Source organism: Lutzomyia longipalpis, chromosome 1, assembly GCF_024334085.1.
Source record: "Lutzomyia longipalpis isolate SR_M1_2022 chromosome 1, ASM2433408v1".
Classification (NCBI taxonomy): Eukaryota; Metazoa; Arthropoda; class Insecta; order Diptera; family Psychodidae; genus Lutzomyia; species Lutzomyia longipalpis.
The window spans coordinates 28,420,247-28,442,267 of NC_074707.1; the positions used below are offsets into that span (position 1 = coordinate 28,420,247).

The 22,021-nt window shown below is 35.9% G+C and overlaps 1 protein-coding gene across 1 annotated transcript; it reads right to left on the reverse strand.

The window, feature by feature from the left end:
- Positions 1-1,405: 1,405 nt before the first annotated feature.
- On the reverse strand, positions 1,406-18,929 carry LOC129797465 (inactive serine protease scarface). The gene is made up of 7 exons (XM_055840070.1): positions 18,725-18,929; positions 14,891-15,349; positions 12,192-12,380; positions 3,422-4,444; positions 3,169-3,323; positions 2,444-2,718; positions 1,406-2,363 (listed from the first exon to the last, which is right to left on the reverse strand). Exons 2-7 carry the CDS (start codon positions 15,347-15,349, stop codon positions 1,960-1,962), a joined length of 2,505 nt encoding a protein of 834 aa, XP_055696045.1. The 5' UTR covers positions 18,725-18,929; the 3' UTR covers positions 1,406-1,959.
- Between the last annotated feature and the right edge of the window lie 3,092 nt (positions 18,930-22,021).

Genomic DNA, 22,021 nt, shown 5'->3' on the forward strand with positions numbered 1-22,021 from the left:
CAAATTGATGTGACAATAACAATAATCTCTTGCTTATCTATGAGTAGGTATACAATAGGGGAGACCGGGGTAAAAATAGTCAATTTGCATAAATCCTTATCTGCAGGATTCCCCAAGGACAAGAAAATTTCCTCGATAGGTCATTCTTATAGGAAATTTTCTTGCCTACAACTTTGTCTCAGACCACTTTTCTCTATCTCCACGGGAAATATGAGTTTTCGAGCTTTTCCCAAACCCTTCCGCTTCTGACTTTTTTTAAACGCGGCGGGTAAATATAGTCACCAGTTGGCTAAATAAAGTCGGTCGAATTTTCCGACATTTCCAAGGATTTTCCACCTGAGAGATTGATAGTAGTTGATAGCTAAACTTCTCACCTCTTGATCCGCGACAAGGAATTTCACTTTTATACGCACTAAAACAGAGAATTTTGCGATTTTCTCAAACACGCCATTTTGCAACAAATGAATAGAAAATATGCCAAAAATTTCGATCTCCCATATGATTTACATGGGATGACTAGATCTACCCCAAGGGGTATGTTTTGATTCAAAAAATTGTAGAGAAAAATCATTAAAAGTTATTGAAGAATACACCTTGGCAACGTTTTCTGTAGTAACCCAGCTAGTGAGAAAAATTATCAGATTGGAAAATTGCTGAAGGAAAACTTCGGAAAACTCGTTTTTCTCAATACGCAAAAGTTTGGGAAATGGACCAAAAATCTATTTTCATTTTTAACTCCTAAAGTACTGATCGGATAACCTCCAAATTACTGTCAAAAATTATAGGTTGGTAGGGCTTTGCACCCTAATTTTTTCCGATTTTTCCGATTTATATTTTGGGAGAAATTGGCATTTGAAAATTCGAAAATGACTATTTTTACCCCGGTCTCCCCTACGTCTATGTATATGTATTATGTTGTTTGAATGTATTTACTTCGAAAGCTTTCCAACTGTTTTGATCATGTTTTGGCGGGAAGTTTGAATTAAAAGAAAGCTTTTAAGCTTTACCTGCGCAGCTTTTAGAGGCTTACAAATGTTTTATTTTTATGCGCTCTAAGGAAAATTGTTCAAAATAATAAGAGAATTATTTTATCAGATTGTTATGAAAATTTTACAAATTTTTCGCATAAAATTATGCTGCAGGAGATTTCTTTGCTATTTTTGATGAATTAGTTTTTAAAGTCAATTCCAGACATAACTAAACTCAACTAAATAATTCTTGAAACTTCCATGCTTTATATCGAGAATTTTGCTGCAGAGAAGGTTAACCATTTAAGAACCAATGGACACCTTAAAAGAAAATATAAAATCTGAAAAGTACTTTTAGAATTTGCTAATTCACAGTCTTGAGGGAATTTAAAACTTTTCACCTCAGACATCAAAATTTCCACGTAATTAAAATGCAATTTATAGTATTTATTTATCTTTATTTTATTACTTTAAATAGTATTTAAGAAGAATTTAAATAATAAGTCCTTATTGCTAAAAAAAAACATTTTTGAAATTTAGGAAATACTTTTCATTTTTTTTTCACCATAAATCCTCAAAACTTCTTCGCATTGCAATTTGTTCTAAAATTGAAAGAAGTTCAAGGAGTGTCATCCAAAGTTTTTTTTTTGCATTTTCTTCCAAAGATTTTAAAGCAACTTAAAATCAATGTTGATACAAAATCTCCATAGAAGAGAGTATTGAGCTTATATATTTTTTTGAGTATTTTCTTGGATTCTTTTTTTTGTGTTTAAGCGTGTAAAAGTGTTTTCTTTCGATTTGTTTCTTTCGTGTTGTTGGTGTATTTATGGTCTAAATTGAGACAGAGAGGGTTGCGGCGTAGTACCTAAAACAAACACTCTAAACTTAGACTCCTTAAAATTAAAAAAAAATAATAAAAGAAGGGGGTAAGGAGACAGGGAAGAGAGTGGATGGAAAATTTCAATTAATTATTCTTTTTTGTGTTGAAATTTTACTTTCGATGTGGTGGCAAGTACGCTGGACCCTGCGTTATCACTTGTTGAGGATTATTTGGTTGTGAGTCGTAGTGGATGGTTTGGACAGTCTGAGTTGGTTGGGGCTGTGGAGAGCTCAGGGCCTGTCGCAGCCACTGAGTATCCACGCGGGCGAATGTGACGATCTGATTTGAGCTAGCACAGTCGGTTTCTGTGGAATAGATACCACGAAGGGCGTAGCTTCCTTTGCCGTTGGAGCACGCCAGGGCACTACCAACGTCTGTTTCGCATGAATCAGCTCGTGGGCGTGCACAGACGCTTGTCTGAGAGCTGAATCCGTATCCCGAGAGGGCTGCCTGGCAGTCACTATCGGGCAGAACTTGTACACCAACTGAGTGCATCAGAGCATTCTGGATGTTAACTGCAACACAGGATTGGTTAAAAAAATCAAATTAGAAGAGAGTTCTTGTAAAAGGACTTTTGTAGTAAAGAAAGACTTACTTCTAAGGACTTCCTTGCCCCATCCGGTTGTGACGCAGTCCGTAGTGGAGGCACTTGTCACGTACTCATCATCGATGCAAATTGGTCCGATGTGAGTGTCGTAGCGCAATTTCTCCTCCAGATGCAAGAGAGCAACGTCTGAATTGAGATTCGTGGGGTTGTAGGCAGGATGGAATGTGATGGCCTTTACGCGGACAATTTGGAATGTTTTGGGCTCCTCATCTACACCAAGACGCCATTCACCAGCCTTGATCATCACGGTGCGTGGTTGCAGTCTGGAAAAATTATTATTTTGATTAGAAAGGAAGCTAGGAATGCTATCTAGGCTAACGGAAAATATTTGAAAAAAAAATGTTTTTTAATAAAAATTAGGGAAATACTTTTTTTTTAAACAAATTAAAAAATTACCGAAACCTAAAAAATGTATTAAATCTCCAACATTATTTTAATTAAATGTGCGTAATAACTCTTTCCGGATAGTTATGTTGGTTATGCTTCAAATTAGTACCTTTCACATGTAGTTAAGCAAAAATTATAGAATCATTTAGCAAAACATTTTGTACAAACTAATAAATATTGAATGAGACATAATTTAACCAACATTGCGCACAAATTATCTCCAAAGAGCTCCTCACAAGTCTCACTTATTAAACCATACTGAATTAATATTTGTACAAGGGCTGATTGTTAGTTTAGAGATTTTTTTTGTGAAGAAAAAAACTCACCCAGAGACACAATGGGCCGCAGTCACAACAACATCGCGTTCAATGATGGCACCGCCACAGAGGAGGGAACGATTTGTCTCCAGGAGAACCATTGCTTGCCATGGGAATTCACCGAAGCCAGTATCCAGGGGTCCAGCGCCACGTGGCTGTGTATTCTGTGTAGATTTACAAGAAGAGAAAAAGTCAAATAAGTGAGAAAGTTGACGGCGCGATCGTGACTTTGGTGCACGAGATGATGCGCGCGCAAACTCACCAGGTGCCTCGTGCCGCAAACACCCGCTCCGACTGCAACTTTGTCGACGTAGACATTATTGCTGATCTGCTGTGTCTGCTGTGTCGTGAGCACCTGGCGATTGATATTGGATGCCCCAGACGCAATGGGACGGCTGAGTTGACTCTGGCCGCGGATCACTGTATTGACTGTCTGCTGGGTGCGATACTTCTCGGGCCGGTATGAGCCATCGTCGAAGGCGGCATTGAGAATTTGGGGATTGTACTGTCCAAGCTGACCTACGGGCCATGGGTCGACGTAGTTGGGATCACGGCAGCATTTGCCCTGGAAGCCCCTCTTGCGGTCCACACAGTCCGTCAGGGGAACACGGAAGAGTTCCTGATCTTTCGTGAGGATGACAGGGGTGGTGGAGATGACACCCTTTGTGTCGCAATATTGGTATTCTGTGCAGTTCATGGCAGCTGGGCAGGCACTTGGGACAATGGGTTCAGCCAGTTGATTCTCACCACGCTGTGGTGGTGGCCTGAAGGGTTGTCTGGTTGTTGGTGGGAGGATGTTGTTGGATTGTGGGTTGGATGGTTCACCCTCTCTGTCAATTGGAGGGATGTACTGGTCACCCTTGTATGGAGGAAGGTATGCAGGGGTGCTGGATGGGATCACGATGGGTCTCTGTGTTGTGCTAACAGCAACTGGTGGCACATAGGGCCTTGGTGTTGATGGCTGTGGTGGTGGCACGTATGGCCTTGGGGTTGATGGTGGTGGAGGAATGTAAGCTGGGGTTGTTGGGCTTGGAACTGGACGTCCCGTGGTTGTTGGATATGGGATCACAATAGGGTTCTGCGAATCTGGGGATGGTTCCCTCTGGGGCAGGTACTGATTCTCCGGTACCTTAATCACGTAGCCATCATCAGTGAGCACAGTTGAGTCGGAAATCTCATTTGGCAACTTGGGGAAGGGTGGCAGTGTAACGGATGGCCTTGTGACCGTCTCACTTGGCTCCTGTGCAAATCGGCAGCATACATCAGGTTGGTAGCATTCACGAACCTGCAATGATGACCAACAAAAAACATTAATTATTTTAAGTAAATCAACTCAAGCAATCAACTTGTGAACAACTTTCAATAAAATGTCCAACAGAGAGGACAGAGAGCTCCATTGAGTGCTTCACTATCTCTAAACACATCATCCCACTACATCTTTTCTAATGGACACAAGTCAATTTGGAGTGGCCAATAAACTGCCACAGTATTTGCAAATTGATAACCTTTATGGGGAGTGCTAAACGGAAGGTATAGCATAGATACATTGAGGTGTTTTAATGAAGCCAATGGCCCGCATTTGGCATCATTTGCAACTCATCTTAGCCATGGCAAAATTAATGGTTGCAGCCTTAATGACACTGATGGAAAACAAGTCGAAGATTCCTGTGGCAAATTTGGAATTATTCAAGTATTGTGCAATCATTTGCACACCATCTCTTTAAGCGTGCGAACATTTATAATCGCGTGCAGAATGCATCCACCAACACCTTCACTTCACAATGCACGAAGCACTATCTTTTCAATTCCTAATTTTGTGCTTAGTCATAAGAAGAATTTTTTAGCAAGTTTCCTACAAAAAGAGAAACAAAACAATGTAGGTAAAAAAAAAGAAGTGTCCAGGTGTTGAAAGAAATCACCATGAAGATCGCTTCAAGATCAACTAATCTGCGATCTTCAGTGAAAGATCTTCATCAATTCATTGGTAACGATGGAAGAAAAAATCTCCCTCAAGTACTTCCATTAATTTCACATAATCATCCATCGGCTATTATAGAGAATGAATACCATGGGGAAAAACAATGAGATGTGGTTGAGACTAAATTTTGCGAAAAATGCGGCAGTGATGATCACTTGTGATCAAATACGAAAATATTTGGTTTACCTGAAGAGGGCGGAAAAAACACATATCGAAAATGTCTATGCAAATAAACCAACAGCTACCTGAGTGTGTGAAGAATGTGCGATTTTCAAGTGGATCTAATCAATTATTAAATGGATTACGCAACCTGACAAAAGTCGCGTCTCTCTGCCTGTGAGACAAAAGGTATATGTATGTACAGATAATTCAGCTTCTTCCCCTGTCGATGAAAAGACTTTTTTTTCTCTTCATGCAAAAATGCATAGAGTTTGAAAGATCACACGACTCTTGAGAAGCTCATTCACTTTGATCTTCCTCCTCGAAAAATGTTTGGGATAATGTCAATGACAAAGATGATAAATAACCATTTGATTTCTATAAAATCAAAAAATAAATTTCGCAATATTTTCAACAAAAATAGCTATTCTATGAATAACTAACAAAAAAATTGATGACAGTGTCGAAGATTATAGGAACGAGAAACTTTCTTGATCATTTATTAAAACTTTTCATAAGCCACAAAATATCAAGAGGAAAAAAATAGTTTGCAAATATTTGTAAATTAAATTTTGAAACAAGGGATATATGCCGAATATTTTGACTAATTTGGCGAATAATCTAACAATATTTCCGAAGATCTGAATATTTTCATTTCCAGCTAGAATTTAGTACTTCTTCAGCTTGAATTTACTACTTTCTCAGATAGAATTTACTTTTTTTTAGTACTTTTTAGAATTATTAGTACATATTCGCCTTAAATTTAGTACTTTTTCGGCTTAAAACTAATACTTTTTCCTATTGAATTTAGAACTTTTACAGTAAGAATTCACTATATTTTAGGCTAGAATTTAGTATGTTTTCGATTATAATTTAGTACTTTTAATTATTGAATTTACTTCTTAAGATTGAATTTTCAAAAAATACTAAAATCTAGCCGAAGTAATTGTAAATTAAAGTTGAAAAAATTCTAACATTAATAAATAAAAGTACTAAATTTTATCCAAAAATAATCCAGCTGAAAAAGTATACTTCTGGATATAATAGGAAAATGTACTAAATTTAAGCCTATAAAGTGCTAAAATTTAATTTCACATCTTCGACTAGAATTTAGTATACCTACTTTTTAGGCTTTTACTCCTCAGTCTCTATCGATTTAAGACTAAAAAAAGAAATGTTCGTCTCTGAATATTTTGATTTCTTTGGGGAATCATCCAAATAATCGGAATATTTTCAGTTAGAAAAACACCCCTTGTTTTAAAGTCTGGTACAGACATTAGATTGTAGGCTCTATCGGTTTCCAGTGATTTTTAGTAGTTCGAATAACTAACTCAATTACAAAAAATCATGTACAAATTATAAAAAAAATGTTCCAATAATTTTCACAATGCTTTCTATTTCCCATTGATTGCATGAAAATCTTCTAAAACTGATTGGTTTTAAATTAAAAATATCTTCCTAAAGACTCAATCATCGCTCGGTAACAGTGAGGAAAAAAATGTCTTTCAGTTGGAAAAAAAAGTCGCTTGACAAATGACAAACGAAGCTTTTGGGAAAGAGCAGCAGTGAAGAAGAGAATGCAAATAGTAAATGCAAACAGAGACATGTATTTATAAATCTGAGCAGATGTATTGGATTATGTGAATTTTTTCGTGAAAAAAAAAAGAGTGAGAAGAAACGTAGTGCAAATATTATAAAATCCAGATCCGGGTTCGTAGGTCAGTATCACATCAGCAAAAAGAAGAGCCATACCATTGACACTGGCAGATCAATTTCCAAGTAAAGATTGCGGCAAAATTGCAAAACTTCATCTCACTTATGAAAATTTATTAACCTTTTCATTTTTTCACGTGTTTTAACACCAAATGATGGGCATAAATATCCAATGGAGTGCGTTGTTTATGATGCTGCCCCTTATGGGGATGTTATAAAATGATGAAAAGGGCATTCATTCACATATTAGACACCACATACTGATTACGATCGTCTTTGGGGCTACTTGATCGTGAATAAGAAATTACATTTCGTGATGATCGTCAGTGGAAAATAAATGTGTAATATGTTGGCATTGAGTGGAACTACAACGATCTCCTTTGGTCATATGGATTGGATCAGAACTCGCGCGATATTCCACCTTAATTAGCACATACTGAGACACTCTTGAAAATTAATTAGCAATTGACATCTAATTGATCTTGCGATGCTGTAAAACACTCAAAAACATTCCGGGGAAATCACAGCATGATCAATGGAATGTTATATGTATATGATAGAACAATTTGCGTGTGTAGAGCTTGTGCCATCACGATATTTTTCACGTCGAATTAGCACTAATTTGAATTAATTTGAAATTAAAGTTAAATAAATAATAATAAAAAAGCGAATATATGCGGATATTGACGCAATTTTGTGATATAAAAATGAGGATTCCGCTCGATCGTAAAAAAAGCATTTTAAATCTCAAGGTAGGATATTTGTCACTCATTCATGGAGTTTTTTTTTGCCCATATTTTGACATCATTAATTTTTTCTTGAAATTTAGATGCTTTGGATGCTAAAAAAGAGATATAAAACTTCCTACTTAATTAATAGTCAATAAATAAGCTTTTTTTCTAGCAATTCTTCATTTCCATCGTATATCAAGAACAGCAATTAGGAAGTAATTTTCGCAAAACGTGCTGCAAGTCGGGTGACAAAAAGTCTCCATGTGTTGCCAATAAAAGCACACGAAGAATCATCAATGCCCCTCAACGAAGAAGAATGAATTGAGATCGTTATGTGCTTCAAAAGTGATCATGTTTTGTTTGAGCATTGTAGCAATTGTGTGACATTTATGCTTAATTCTATGCTCAATATATTGAGAAATATACATACAAGCGTTGATTGATTTGCAGGTAAAAATTGCATTGCAATTAGGAGAATGTAGGGATTATGTTCCATGGAAATGCCGACTTTTTGTCGGCGAATCATTACTCAATTTTATTGTACTTCATTTGCACACAATTAAGGTGTTAACTAAAAGGTTACGATTGTTATGATTGCTAATGGAATCGCCATTTTCCACAAGAGAAATCATACTTGAGAATCTCGCACCAAATGTGGCTTGAGAATCTCTCACATATAAATTGATTCGTTTCGTTAAAATGTGAAAATCTCATTTGTTTCGTGAATTATTATTTCAGAAATGTTGAAAAATATTCAGGGGAATGCTGACATATAATTGACAGTATTCATTCCATAAAAAAAATATTTTCCAATTTTCAAAAGAAAAGAAGATTTTTTAATAAAAAAAAATCATTTTTCATTAAAAGAATCATCAGAATGTGAAAATTGTTCATTTATATGAAACCTCACTGTTAATGAGTTGCCAAGTTCCCAGCTTGTCTCGCTGTGAGATCTTTTTTTAGACGATATTCAAATATTTACCTCACAAACATAACACCTTATGTAAGACGTTCTTCTCTGTAGAACAAATGATAAATTTTTCAGCAGAACTTGCTTTTAGAATATTAAATTGGCATTCTTTTGTTGAATTAATTAAATAGAATTCAATTCAAAAGAAAAGAAATTCAAAGAAACTTTTCATGGCAATTAATGAAACATTAAAAGAAAATCTTCTCGCAGCATCTCATGTTTCCAAATATAGCCAGACAAGGTGTTTACACTCTGATGTTCCCCACGTGTTCATGATCTTCAAATTTTTCTCTTAAAGTTCACTATTGTTTGATGAGAGATAAAAACATCTTAAATTTCGGTTAAGGTTCTGTCTTTGCCCCCTATGGCGCGATGTAGTATTCGCGCCATACAATGATCAGATTAAATGCCGTGAAATTGGATTTAAATAACCCACGACCTTCGGAAAATCTCCATTGATCTATTGACATGTCCTATTTTATTGATGTGTAGCTGTAATGTTGGAAAACTTTGCAAATTATGAAATTATCTTCGCAAAGATCGGGATGATACATGTCAGAGTGGTTAAAGTTAAAAGTTTCTTAATTGATATTTTATGGAGTTGTCTGTTTAGTAATAATATAAAAGCTCGCGACTCCGCAACTAACTATATTTATGTGCGCCAACATATTCTCTGTTTATTTAAACAATTTTCCAAATGAATGGAAGAATTTTCTTGCGGGCGGTAGCATCATGGTCTCGTCGGGTTTTTCGTTGTGAATTATGCGACAATAAATTACGTACGATCGTCCGCTTGGCGGTTGCACATGGCAAATGCAATCTTATACATTATTACCTGAAGAGAGTGTGAAAAGCCGCGTGGGGAGATTGTTTGTGTGTTGCTTGGTGGCCAAAAAGATGAATTGCGTTTGTCAATAAGCCATGAATTTGTGTACAGATCGCGTTTTTTTCTTCACGCGCGCAATTTTGCATTTGGAAAATAAGTAAAGTCCCCGCCATAGAGTGCGGGTGAGAAATTTATGCGACATTTAAAACATATAATTGTGGCTTTTAATGATTATAAAATAAACAAATTTGTCATTTACGTTGCATTTATAACTAAGGCTATACCACTAAAAGGCGGGATGGATTGTTGCACAAGCAAAAGTAATGTCGGTGACACATTGGTATGTCTCTCTCACACCACAATCTTATGCCCAAGATTGATGAGCAGAAATTAATTTTCCTTGTTTGATGTAATGGCAATAGATGGAACTACGCAATAAAATTCTTTATATCTCATCGCATCTGTATACAAAACAAAATCTCATTCCTTGTCAATGATGAGGTCAGTGAAAATTCAATATTATGTTGAACATTGACTTGTTTCGGTGAATGCACATATTTAAAGTCTGGTGCAATATAATAAAATTTTATACATGAGAATTCATAATAAATGAAATTTCCAATAACATCCACTTCTTTCACAATTTCGCTGTCTGGATCGGCATGAAGCCTGTCTACGCGTAAAGCAGCTTGTTTCTTTGCAATCACCAACTAGGATTTTTTCTTCGCGTCATTTCAGCTGTCCAATAAGCACCCAAAGATACTTAAAAAAATAACATTTTCTTGGCGGCGCCATGAGAATATCGCGATAGGAATGCTTTTGAAAATTGCCAAGTATTTGCATTGAGAGGAAATTAAAAGCATTGACATTTATGCTTTATTAGTTTGTCTCGGAGATTTTTATTGTGCAGCAGCTTTTATCCGTCAATTTGTTATTGTTATATCTACATACATCTATACACAACTTACTTTTGCCAGCTGTTGAACTCCGCGAGAGTTCACAACGCGATTATTGCACAAGAAATGCTTCAAATATGATTACTTTTTGGCTCCATCCAAAAGATCTCTTTTGCGTCTTCTTTGATCTTCTTCCCCATTTCTAAGCTTTCAGCATGTCATTTCATTTTCGGATGTAATGAATGGCTCTCGAGACAGGAATAAATGGCATTCGCATTTCTCATCGATCTCTTTTATCCAGGCGCCACACAAAGGCCTTTCTCAGTCAAATTATTCAATCAATACCACGAACTGATCATTAAATGTATCGCATTTCTTTATCTAATGCCATTGAACAAAAGGCTACCCCGCAATCGTCATTGAGTGAGTGTGATGATCACTTTTCATTATTATGCAATAATGATCATTTGGAAACCGCGCGCGATGGGGATTGTTGAAAAATCAATAACTTGGCTCTTTTTGCCCATTGTGTCCTTTCTCGCATTGCAAAAATTTAATAGGATTTTTAGTAGTCAATCGTACGCAGAGAAAGTGTGTTGATGATCAAAGAGATGCTATGTAAATCAATTCAGCTGTATAATTTTATTGAGTGTGAAAAAAGTCCTATATTCCACACTTTGACCATACACACGAAAAAATTTATTCAGTTACTTTAAATTAAGAGTTTTTGAGCTTCTTGTGCGAAATTTCAAGAATTTTCATTAAGAATTAAATTTACAATTTTGAAAATAAATTTGGAACATTTAAAAAAAAAACCTAAAATGTGTCAGTTCATATTCAGAAGCAATTTAAATCGAGAAAAAATGAGAAAGCTCTAATTTTACCCTATATAGCGACGCTCGATGCTTCTTCAGACTTTTAGTTTCGAAAATTCTCTCAGAACTTTTCCAGAAAACAAATGAATTTTAAAACTACGTTTCGATTATTTTGCACAATCTTCTTGAAGCCAGGCTAAAAAATGATTTTTTCGATTTCATAATAAAATGGAACCGCATCATAAATTGAATTCCTCAGCTATTATTTTTTCGGAGTGCAAACTTTTATTGCATCGATAATTCCACGAAAGTTTATTGAATCCCCCATTCAATATGCAATGTTTTGTATGATTTTATAGCACCGAAAAAAGGTTCCTTTTTGCAAAATTATGCAACATAGGAGAAAAGAATGTGCCATTTATTTACCGCGCAGGAGCTTTGTTATTTCGCTGGTGTGATTTTGCTTAAATCTTCCATTTAGCTCCACTGAAAAAATGTACGATGATTGAGCAATAAAATCGTAGCGTGACATCATCGATCTTCGCCTTCTAACGCATTTTCACGGGTGGTGCATGACAATAATTTCTGCACAAACATCAAAAGAGTGTTAAATTTACTCCCATCATCATTCAGGCGTTTGGTGGCATTAATAGAGGTGTCTGGCAAAAATTGTGTTTTGCTTGAAAAGAGCTTTTCAGCACTCCTCTGACCTAGGCCTTGGTGTGGTGTCTTTTTACCCAATCGAGTCAAGTTGAAAAAGATATGGATGATGATGGAAAAAAACAACATTAAGCTAAACACATAGCATGTAGTGCTATACATTGTGTATACAACTTCAAATGCCAATGCTGAGAATTCGTGAAGCACTCCAAGGGAAAAGCTTCGTGGAAATTATTGCGAAAGAATGTGGCTTCTGTGGGAAAAATCAGGGCAAAAGTACTCACCGGTTGGAGTTGATTCATCTGCGAGACGATGACACCATTGCGACAGGCATGTGGAGCCACACAGAAGTAATTCTTCTCCAAGCACGGAATTGTTGGTGGTGGTGGCGGAAGTCGTGTTGTTGTGGGACGTGGTGTTGTGGTTGTTGGCACACGAATTGTGCAGCATACTTCAGTTTCAATGTTGCACTCCTTCATTGAGAATAAACAAGAATAAAAAGAAACAACATCATGAATAAAGGGCGGGGAAATTTTCTAAATTGCACAAAATTGCTTTTTCAACGAAAGATTTCAATGCCAAGACAGGAACCCCATCGGCTGTGTGTTCGATAAAAAAATAATGCGCGAAAACATTAACTGTATGGCAATTTCACCCAATGCGGGACCTTACATAAGATCGCGATCTGGTTGAATGTCAATTTAAATGAGGTTTTTATCAGTGCACGATGCTGCGCGCGAATCATTTTTTGGTGCGCGAGGTGCAAGTTGGTAAGACGAGGAAAAAAGCGCTCTGACGCAGTAAAAAAACATCAGGGGGAAGAAACTTAATTGAAATTTCCTCACCACCAAATAATTAAATGGTTGAAAAAAGACTCAGCCATATTGAGGTAGATTCGACGAGATTACATAATCACGGACAAAAACTGCAAGAGTTGCATAAAATAGCCAGTATTATGACGCGTTGGCGAGTTTTCATTTTGCGATCGCATCCCAGTCACAATTTATCATTTTATCTCTCTTTTCTTGCATTTTTATTTGCGGTTTAATGCTTTTTTTTCTTCTCTCCCTCACGGAGGCTCCTTTCGACAATTCATCATCTTATGTTTTTGCAAAGCTCAATGAACTTGCGCCAATATATTTATTTATTTATTTTTTAATCTTTATACTGTCAACTGGGGTAATATATTAGGCGAGAGAAAATTTGGAAGGAAATTCATAGCATTAGAACAAGAAAAAATAACTTCTCTTTATTGAAACTTTGAAAAAAAAAGAAGATTTTTGTAAAAGGAAAATTTTAAACGTTTTTCCAAAACGATAATTTAACAAAAATGCTGGTAAATTGCATGGTTAAACTCCCCCTATTGATCTGCTAAAAGAATTATAAATCGGCGGGAAAAACTGCAAAGTATTTTCCTTCTCTTTGTTGGAACAAATACAACAACAACGAAAAAAAAAACAATGAATTTTCTCTCCTACAACACATTTACATCCAAGGTCTAGATCCTAATTATAATATTACAAAACCATATGCAAGATATTTATGGGCAACACACGAGAGATTTCTTATTCAATTAGGTAACACCACTGGAATTTGCAATCGATGAAACAATCGGTACTTATGTTATTGTTGCTTTTTCCACAAAAGAAATTTTCGAATAAACCAAGATTTTTGCGAAGGAGTTCAATGGAAGACGCACCGCGTCGGTAGACTTCCTTGCAATTGTGTTACGCACCACATTGCGCATGTATCGATCAGTGTGATCTCACATGATCAACAAACCATCTCATCCAAGGAAAAAGAACCCAAAGATCCGTCTCCCCTTTGCATTCAAATTGTCTTATTTGTCTTATTTAAATTAAGCAGAAAATGGTTCAGTGGGAAGATTTAAATATGCCATAACACAATCTAAGAAATTTACCTCGAATCTTAATTGTTCTTTGTCTCCGCACGTGGATCTTCTAATTAATTACCACAAACACACGCCGTGTGTGGTAGATTGTGGAATATTAAGCAAAGATGAGTCGCAAAGAAATGGATTGAGTAAAATATGACAAAAATTCCCCCAAAAACTTCATTAAAAATTCATATTAGACATCATCGGTGATCACCGGTGATCGCATACACGCAGAAACCGAAAAAAATGCTCATAACTACGCGAAAAATATCGCGATCACACGAAAATGTAATTTAAAATTGCTTATATTTCCTTATTATCTCAAATATTTTTTCTCACAACTTCATCCATCATTTATGTACACACATTAAAGGTAAAAAAAAATGTGCTGCGTGATAATGAAAGTGATCAACAATTTTTGGAAGATATGTGGCCATGACATCACAGCCCAAAAAAAGACGCGAAAAGTGAGAAAAAAATCTCAACGATGATCTACCGAGCAAAATTTTCAATTCAAATGCCTCTTCATTGGCATTCAAAATTCAAGATGGTCCACTGTGTGGTAACACACCGAATTATGGAAATTGTGACCTGATGCCACAAAAATTCACAGACGTGCAGAATAAATCTTTTCCGAATCAAAGGGGTTTTTCCTTGTGGTTTGGTTAAGTCCTCTAGGGTTGATTGAATGATTTTATAATGAGCGAATTCTGTGAAAAGATTTCTTTCTTGGGTCAGTGTGCGCAAAACAATGTTTTTAACATTGAAACATGTCTTATTAGGAATTCTAATCATCATGTCTAAATTTAAATATTCTTTAATTTTTATCGACTTGTAGAATTAATAATTTAAATTAATCTCTGCCACCTAAAATTGTGAATATATTAATTCTTTTGGGGGGATTTTAATAAAGAGCTTTGTGAATTTTATTCCGTAAATGTTCGTAAATTGAATCTTCTCAATATAGGGTCAAATTTCGGATACAAAGTGATTTAATAAAAATTTAAACCTTCAACAGAAGTAAACAAACAACCAACGCAACATGTGCCTATTTTATTTTATAATTTTTATTAAAAAATTCCTCACCTGACTACGAGCAAGTCCAGCAACATCACCAGCAAGAATATATCCACTAGCACACGCATGACGCACAACACACACTTGTCCCTGTCCAAGGCAGGGCACAGTTGGCGGTGGCTGAGCTTTGGGTGGGAGGTAGCCATTGTGGGATCCAGAAGGACTTCCCGGGAAGATTGGATTAACAGCAAAGCCCGCTGGTGCCCCAATTCTGCCACTGAGGAAAGGATTGGCAGACAGGGTGAGTTCATTGGTGGTTGGAGCACACCCATTGGCACATCCGGCACTCTCACGCTTGAAGGGTGATCGACTGTTCATCCACCAGAATGGTGAATCGTCGGGCTGATCGGGTCTAATGTCTGCACCATCGTGGAGACCATTTATTCGCGTAATTACGTCATCAGCTCTAATCACAAGGGAACAGCTTAATATTAGCAGGCCAGCCAAGGCCGCGAAAGACGGATGCATCTGTGGAATCAAATCAAAATGACATTAGTCAACCGACTTTTTTTCATTCATTCATTCACCCAAACTTCATCGCCGATCGTTTTTTTTTCGTCATGAGAAGATCACCTGTGATCATCTGGGTAATTATATATGGAAAAAAATCAACCAAGAGTTACGTGAGATTTTATTGATGCAAATTAGCGTTATAGTTTTGTCTCATCCTTTCATCACCACATTGTGGATTTATTGGACGATATATTGGAAAAAATTCCAATGCTATTGCATCAAGAAGGGCAATCGCGCAGCAGCATAAATTTTGATCGTGAATTGATAAGATTTTATGGAACGTAATTGGAAAGTTAATACGACAACAAATTTTTTTTTTTCAAATTCTTTTAAGGCTTATTTTTTAGCACCATTGAATTGATTTAATTGAGTGATAATGTTGAAATTCCATTACCAAGAACGATTTTTTTGAAGTCGAGCTTTATAGTGAGTCAAGAGCTTTTGAGAAGAAGGAGAAAAGAAGCAGAAACTAATTATCTCAATATTAGCCTGAATCATCACACAATTTTAAACAATTTCTTGTACATATAAATTGTGATTTATTCTTTACTTTCAAGCAAAATTTTATTGCTAAACATACAAAAATTTACGACAAGACACCTTTTAGTTAAATTGCTTTCTTGGTAAGGAAAGAGCTTCTGTGTACTTTTCCTATGTTACATAATTTATTTCTTCAGTAGGTCTCCTCAGCAATTAAGACAAAAAGTTGACAATGTTCTCAAGAACAAGACGATTTTAATGGTTTTGCAGTGAACACTGTGTCATTTATAGATTTTCCGAATGATTTATTACTTTTATTTTTCAGGCTTTAGCATAAAACGGGTAATTATGAGGGTTTTACCGGTAGTTAACGGTTTTTTGCTTTAAGAGATCCCTTCAAAAGAGATAAAAGTTAATGCTGAGGACATAAACTATTGATTTATGGTGATTTTGTTGCACATTATTTGGTATTTTAAACACAAACAGTTATTATTTTAAGTCATGATTGTAAAATTACTTTATCGGCCCTCGTTTCAGAATTACCTCGTGTTGCTCAAAAAAAGTTGCAGGCTCAGAAATCTTGTCAGACACATACAATGTATTAAAAAATCTTCGAAAATCAACAGAAGTCTTCTGCAATTCTTTGTAAAATCAGCGTTTGTCCACCCTCTCATAAAATTATAATGTTTCAAAATCACAAATATGCAAAACTTCAACTAAAATTTTAATTCTCGCTTGGATTTCCATTTGCAAGAAAATGATGAGATCATTAACGATAAGATTTCAATTAATTGTTTTTTTCAGGATTTTCTTTCACAGGGAAAACTACTACCTGTAATTAACAATTAGTAATAAACTGCTTCGTAAAAAATGTAGTTAATCATGCCTATAAAATTGTTTTTACACACTTCCATAAAAGTACCAGAAGCAACTTAAAAACTACAAGTTCAAGTATGGCAGGAAAACTTTCAGACAAGGTCTCACGGTTTACCTAACAGATGGTTCATTTTTTTGTGCCAAAAACTGCTCGTATTATATGTTTTTTAAATTAAAAACAAGATATTGAAAGTTATTAAAGAAAAGCTTTCAGGTTATATATATTAAAAGCTTTCACAACTCCGAAATTTCATAAAATTTGAAAAAGAAACTGAACCAGAATGTGAAAATTAAGTTTTATGCATAATACAGATTGAAAGGTTTAAACTTTGCGTTCGTACTATGTAAAGTTTAAAAAAATCTTATCTAATTATTAGATTAAAATTTTGGAATTATGAGAAAAAATTTTTAATCTAAAATTGAAAAAAAAAACTTTTTTTATAATTGATTTTTTTAAAGTCTTCATGATCTTCTTTGGAATTCAAAATCATCTAAAATTTTCGAAATCATCCTTCGAACTTTTTCCAACAAAAATCAGAACGATAATCGAATTCCGCATTTTTATTTTTTCATTAATTTTTTAGCGAATTAATTTTAAAAGCTTAAATAACCATGAAGAATTAGATTCTAATCAGAATAATAAAATTTTTAAAATTTATAAAGGTTTTATCAAATTAAAAAAAATTCCATTCCCCACAATAATATGTAGCCACAAAAGCTTAAAATTTCATGAAAACTCGCAGCCTATTGATAGATTGATTCTTCCATCATGAGGTAGTTTAACTCAAATTTCATCCTCATTACGCTAATATGCAGAAATTAATTAGGAATTTGCATAGTCACGAAATCAGCTTCAAAATGAGCTTTTAAAGTTTCCTGGTTTAATGATTTCAATCTAAACCAATATCGAAATTATATACATACATATGTATATAGAGAGCATAAGAAGAGAGTAACTGTAATTTTTGGTGACGAAGCACCTTCGAATGGAGCTTATAGGTAATTTATTAGTCTCCCTTCCGATGAGAAGTGCAAGATAGCACGAGACATGTAAACAACGACATAAACCGCAACACGGCAACACCCGATCTGGGGCTGTTACTCAATGGATTGTGTATGAGTAATTTACTCTAACTTGACCCCATGTGAATGAAAGTGAAAATTTTAATTTCTTCACAGTGCGGAAAAAACCAGACCCATTGACCATTTCGAATTTATCCGCAATTTCTTCGTCTGCCCCATCAAATGTTTGAAATAATCGCATTGGGTGTGTAAATGTTGGCGGGAGATTCATGCACACTTTTTTCCTCTCCTCAAAATGTAATTCAATATTAATATTATTTAATGGTCATCAGCAGTTGAATGCCATTATTTTTCCTCGGCAGTGTGTCTCCGTGGCTGACGCCAAAATTGTTTCTCTCAATCATTCTTGCATCTCACGCTGCGTGTCAATTATGGCTTATTTCAGATGCAAATTACCAACACTTTAGACAATGTTCGTAGTAAAATAAATATTAGTGTCTCTTTTTCTTCGCGTGAGGATCACCTTTTTTTCGCCACGACCAATTGCAAAAGTATTCACGGTTTGAACACTCAAAATCTCATTTATATTGTTGCTAATACCAATTTCGCGCCACTTCAATTTTTTCCCCAACCGTGCGCCATACTCAGCTTCTTTTTTTCTTTACTAATTCAGTTATATTAAAAGTCTTTAACTTGAGATAACAATAACAATGGTTATAGAGATGTTATATGGACTCGCACTTTTTTAGCAAACTCTATAAGTTTTTTTTTAACCGCAACTCTTGGTGATTTTTTTCCACCTCGGGAATTTCTTATTCTTATATAACTCTTCAAGGAAGATTTTTGTATTTTGCATCCTTTTTTTAAAAGAATTGTATAATCACACAGCACAGACAAAAAAAATCCTTTAAGGATATGTTGTAGGTAAATCACAACAGGACGACTTCTTACTTTTAAATAAATTCCGTTTCCTGCGGACACACGAAGAATAATCCAAATAAGATGTATATGGGGTATCCTTAGCAGGTTAGCACACTTCACAACACACTGGCCAAGAGTCACAAAAAAACACCACTCGAGTCACGACAGTAAAATGTGAGGGAAGAATTATGCGATGAGAGATGCGAATACGACGAGCGATCACCAAACAATGTGAGAAGATCACCAAGTGATCACGTTTATATAGTGGACGAGAAGTTGGTGGTGAGGATCTTTCGGCTCTGAAGCTCTAAGCAGAGATTTTGGGTTTCAGTGAGTCTCTCCCCCATTCTCATGCGTCTGTGCCCATGCTTGTGCTGGTGATTTTTTTCTTCATTTCCACAATACAAGCAGTTTAGGTTTAAAATAAGCGAATTTATTCACAAAGTCGCGATCGGTGACGTTAGTTGCAATTTGCTATTCTATACGCTTGGTGCCTTCCACTGGAATATACATTTGCGAATGTATATGTATGTAGAAAAAATGGGGGATCTTCCAGTGAAGGAGAATGGAAGATGCGAGACCTAAATGAGCCAGAGGCACGCAATTTTTGACCAACAATTTCGCATAGAAATAAATAAGTTTTTCTTGAGACGCGCACACTTTTTTCCACCCGGTGAACAGTGGGAGATAAGATCGAGAGAATTGATCACGATAAACAGGTAGATTAATTGAAAGAAAAAAATTTGGACACCTTCTGAATGAAGAATAATTTTTCACGTCACCCCGATTGAATAACTCAATCAACAGCTATGTAGCTTCTAAAGGTTTCGTTTTTCTTCCTCTCTCTTGCTTAAAATTCAGGAAAACTCTGTTGCGTTTTTTTTCTCTCAAAGAAGTGCTCTAACGCCACGCAGGTACAGCACTGAGAATGCTGCTAAAAGATCAGGTGAATGGTTAGGAGAGACAAAAGCCATATACCTCCCCCGAAATGTAACGAAAATGAATAATTCATATGGGGAGAGAGAGAGATTTTTACGAGTCAAATCGCCTGCATTTAAAGAAATAACACGTGAGAATAGATTTATTTTTCAATTCCAAGTCCCTCTGCGCACTATGTCTGGCACGCGACAACAGACTCCACATTAAATCGCGCAGATTTTTCCTCAATCGCCACTATCGCATTTCAGCACTACGCTAGACATGTGAACTCTGCGGTGTAATTATGCATTATCCATTCTTACGCGATGTTGCCCGACCTTCGGCCTATCGCGCGTCTTTTAAATACCTTTTTCTCACTCATGTAATGTATCGCAATTAGATACAATTTAGATGATTACCATCAATTTTTCCCACACACCTCCCGCGTGGGGACCTCTTCACGGCGGTTCCTGGTGCGTTGGGATCTCCGTGTGAATTACCGTCAAGGATGACGTGTGACGAATAGGGATAATTATCGTGCAAGATGAATCCGTAGCAGAAACTGCATGACAATTGTGGTGTCTCTTTGGAATTTGCATGACTAGCGAGGTAAATCAATTTTCGGAATATAATTCTGTGTGAAGATTTTCCCAACAATGGTTTACAGTTTGTTTCATAAGTTTAAAAAAAAAAGAATAAGTTATTTTAATATGTGACAATTAGGGGAAGATCACCTGATATGGAAGTAGAAAAATGTATTAAAAGTATAAGCTAAGGAAAACTACAGAGAAAAGTCAATCATAACGCGTCCAGTTATAAGAGTTGGTATAACACAACGTGGAAGGGCAGTTTATGCGTTGTATTACTTTGATTGGTGTTGTATTAGAGGATATTATGCAAAAATCCAATATATCTGTCATACGATTCCTTGAGTAGTTGAATTTTTAAAATTAAAAAAAAATAATAATTAGAATTTTAGTGAGAAAACTAAATCACAAATAAAGAAAAAAAAACTTACCATCCTCGATCACTCCTTCCTTCCGCATCCTTTTCAGGTTGCGCAACATTTTTCCTTTAATGTTTCGGAGTAGGTTGATGTACTCCTGTTTCCTCTCCAGGAAAAGGTCGAATTTGGGAAGAATCCATCGTTACGTTTTGCTTTTCGAAGGTTGTAACGAATGAATTTTGAGTTTATATTGAGGTGTCACATAACGTACACTTTTTGTGTCACATTATGAGACATCTCAAGACAATCAAAATTCATTCTTCTGACAACCTTCGAAGGGAAAAGAACGATGGACGCTGGACAGATTTTCAGACAGATAAACATCCTGAACACAGAGATCGAGGAATTCCTCGAGCAAAAGCAAGTGTATATCAACTTGCTGCGCACCATAAGGGAAAAAATGACGCTGAACCTTCAGAGAATGAGGGATGAAGGTGTAAGCGAGGAGGGTAAGTTTTTGTATAATTTAATTTTGTCAATAAAATTCTTATTATTTTTTTTATTTCAGAAATTGACCTTCTGAAGGAGGCATATTAGAGGGACATGGGGTTCCTCAAGAACCTTAATTTTTTAAATTGGCCTTAGAGCCCGAATTTTTTTTATTGAAATAAAAAAATGAGGTAGTGTAAATTAAACTAATAGTTTTTTGTTTATACAAAAATGTCCTTCCGGCGCCCAATTTTCTCCTCTCAATGACCATATCCCATGGGATATGGTCATTGAGAGGAGATTTCATCGTGTTCAGCATTTCCGGTGCCCAAGTTATGCATCTTCCCCGCATGGTACCCTCCGTGGCCAAGGTAATTGGATTCCCATCAGCATCCGGGTGTCCTCTTTCCCAGAGTTTTTGTTTTTGATTTTAGCGCCTCTTGCGTCAATTTTTGGAACTTGAAATGTTCTAGACAGCTGTAGGGCTTCTTGAAACCTTTCATTTTATACCAATATGGTCAAAATCGGTCAAGCCGTTCTCAAGTTATATCGAAAAAACACTTTTTGCTTTAGGCAGCCATATTTGCTAAACCGTTTGACCGATTCTCAAGTATGAGTTATCGATGAAAACGTCTCACTGAGCACTACACAAAAATGAAAATTTACACCCACATTTCTATAGAATACTTCAAACCGGAAGTCTCTATCTTTTACCGTTCTCGAGCTATAAGGCAAAATGAAGACCAACGGCAGGTCGGCAGGCCGGCCGGCCGGATCAAAAATTTTCCACCACCATTTTCGTAATGTGGGATGTCTAAAACGTGCTCATACTAAGTATGAGGCCGATCTGAGGGGGTCGGTTTTTCCGACGATTACAATACTTGCCACGATTGTGGTATACAAACTAATTAATTATTATTATTTAATTTTATTATTTGTTATTTAATAATCGTTAATTATGCACTTGAAAATAA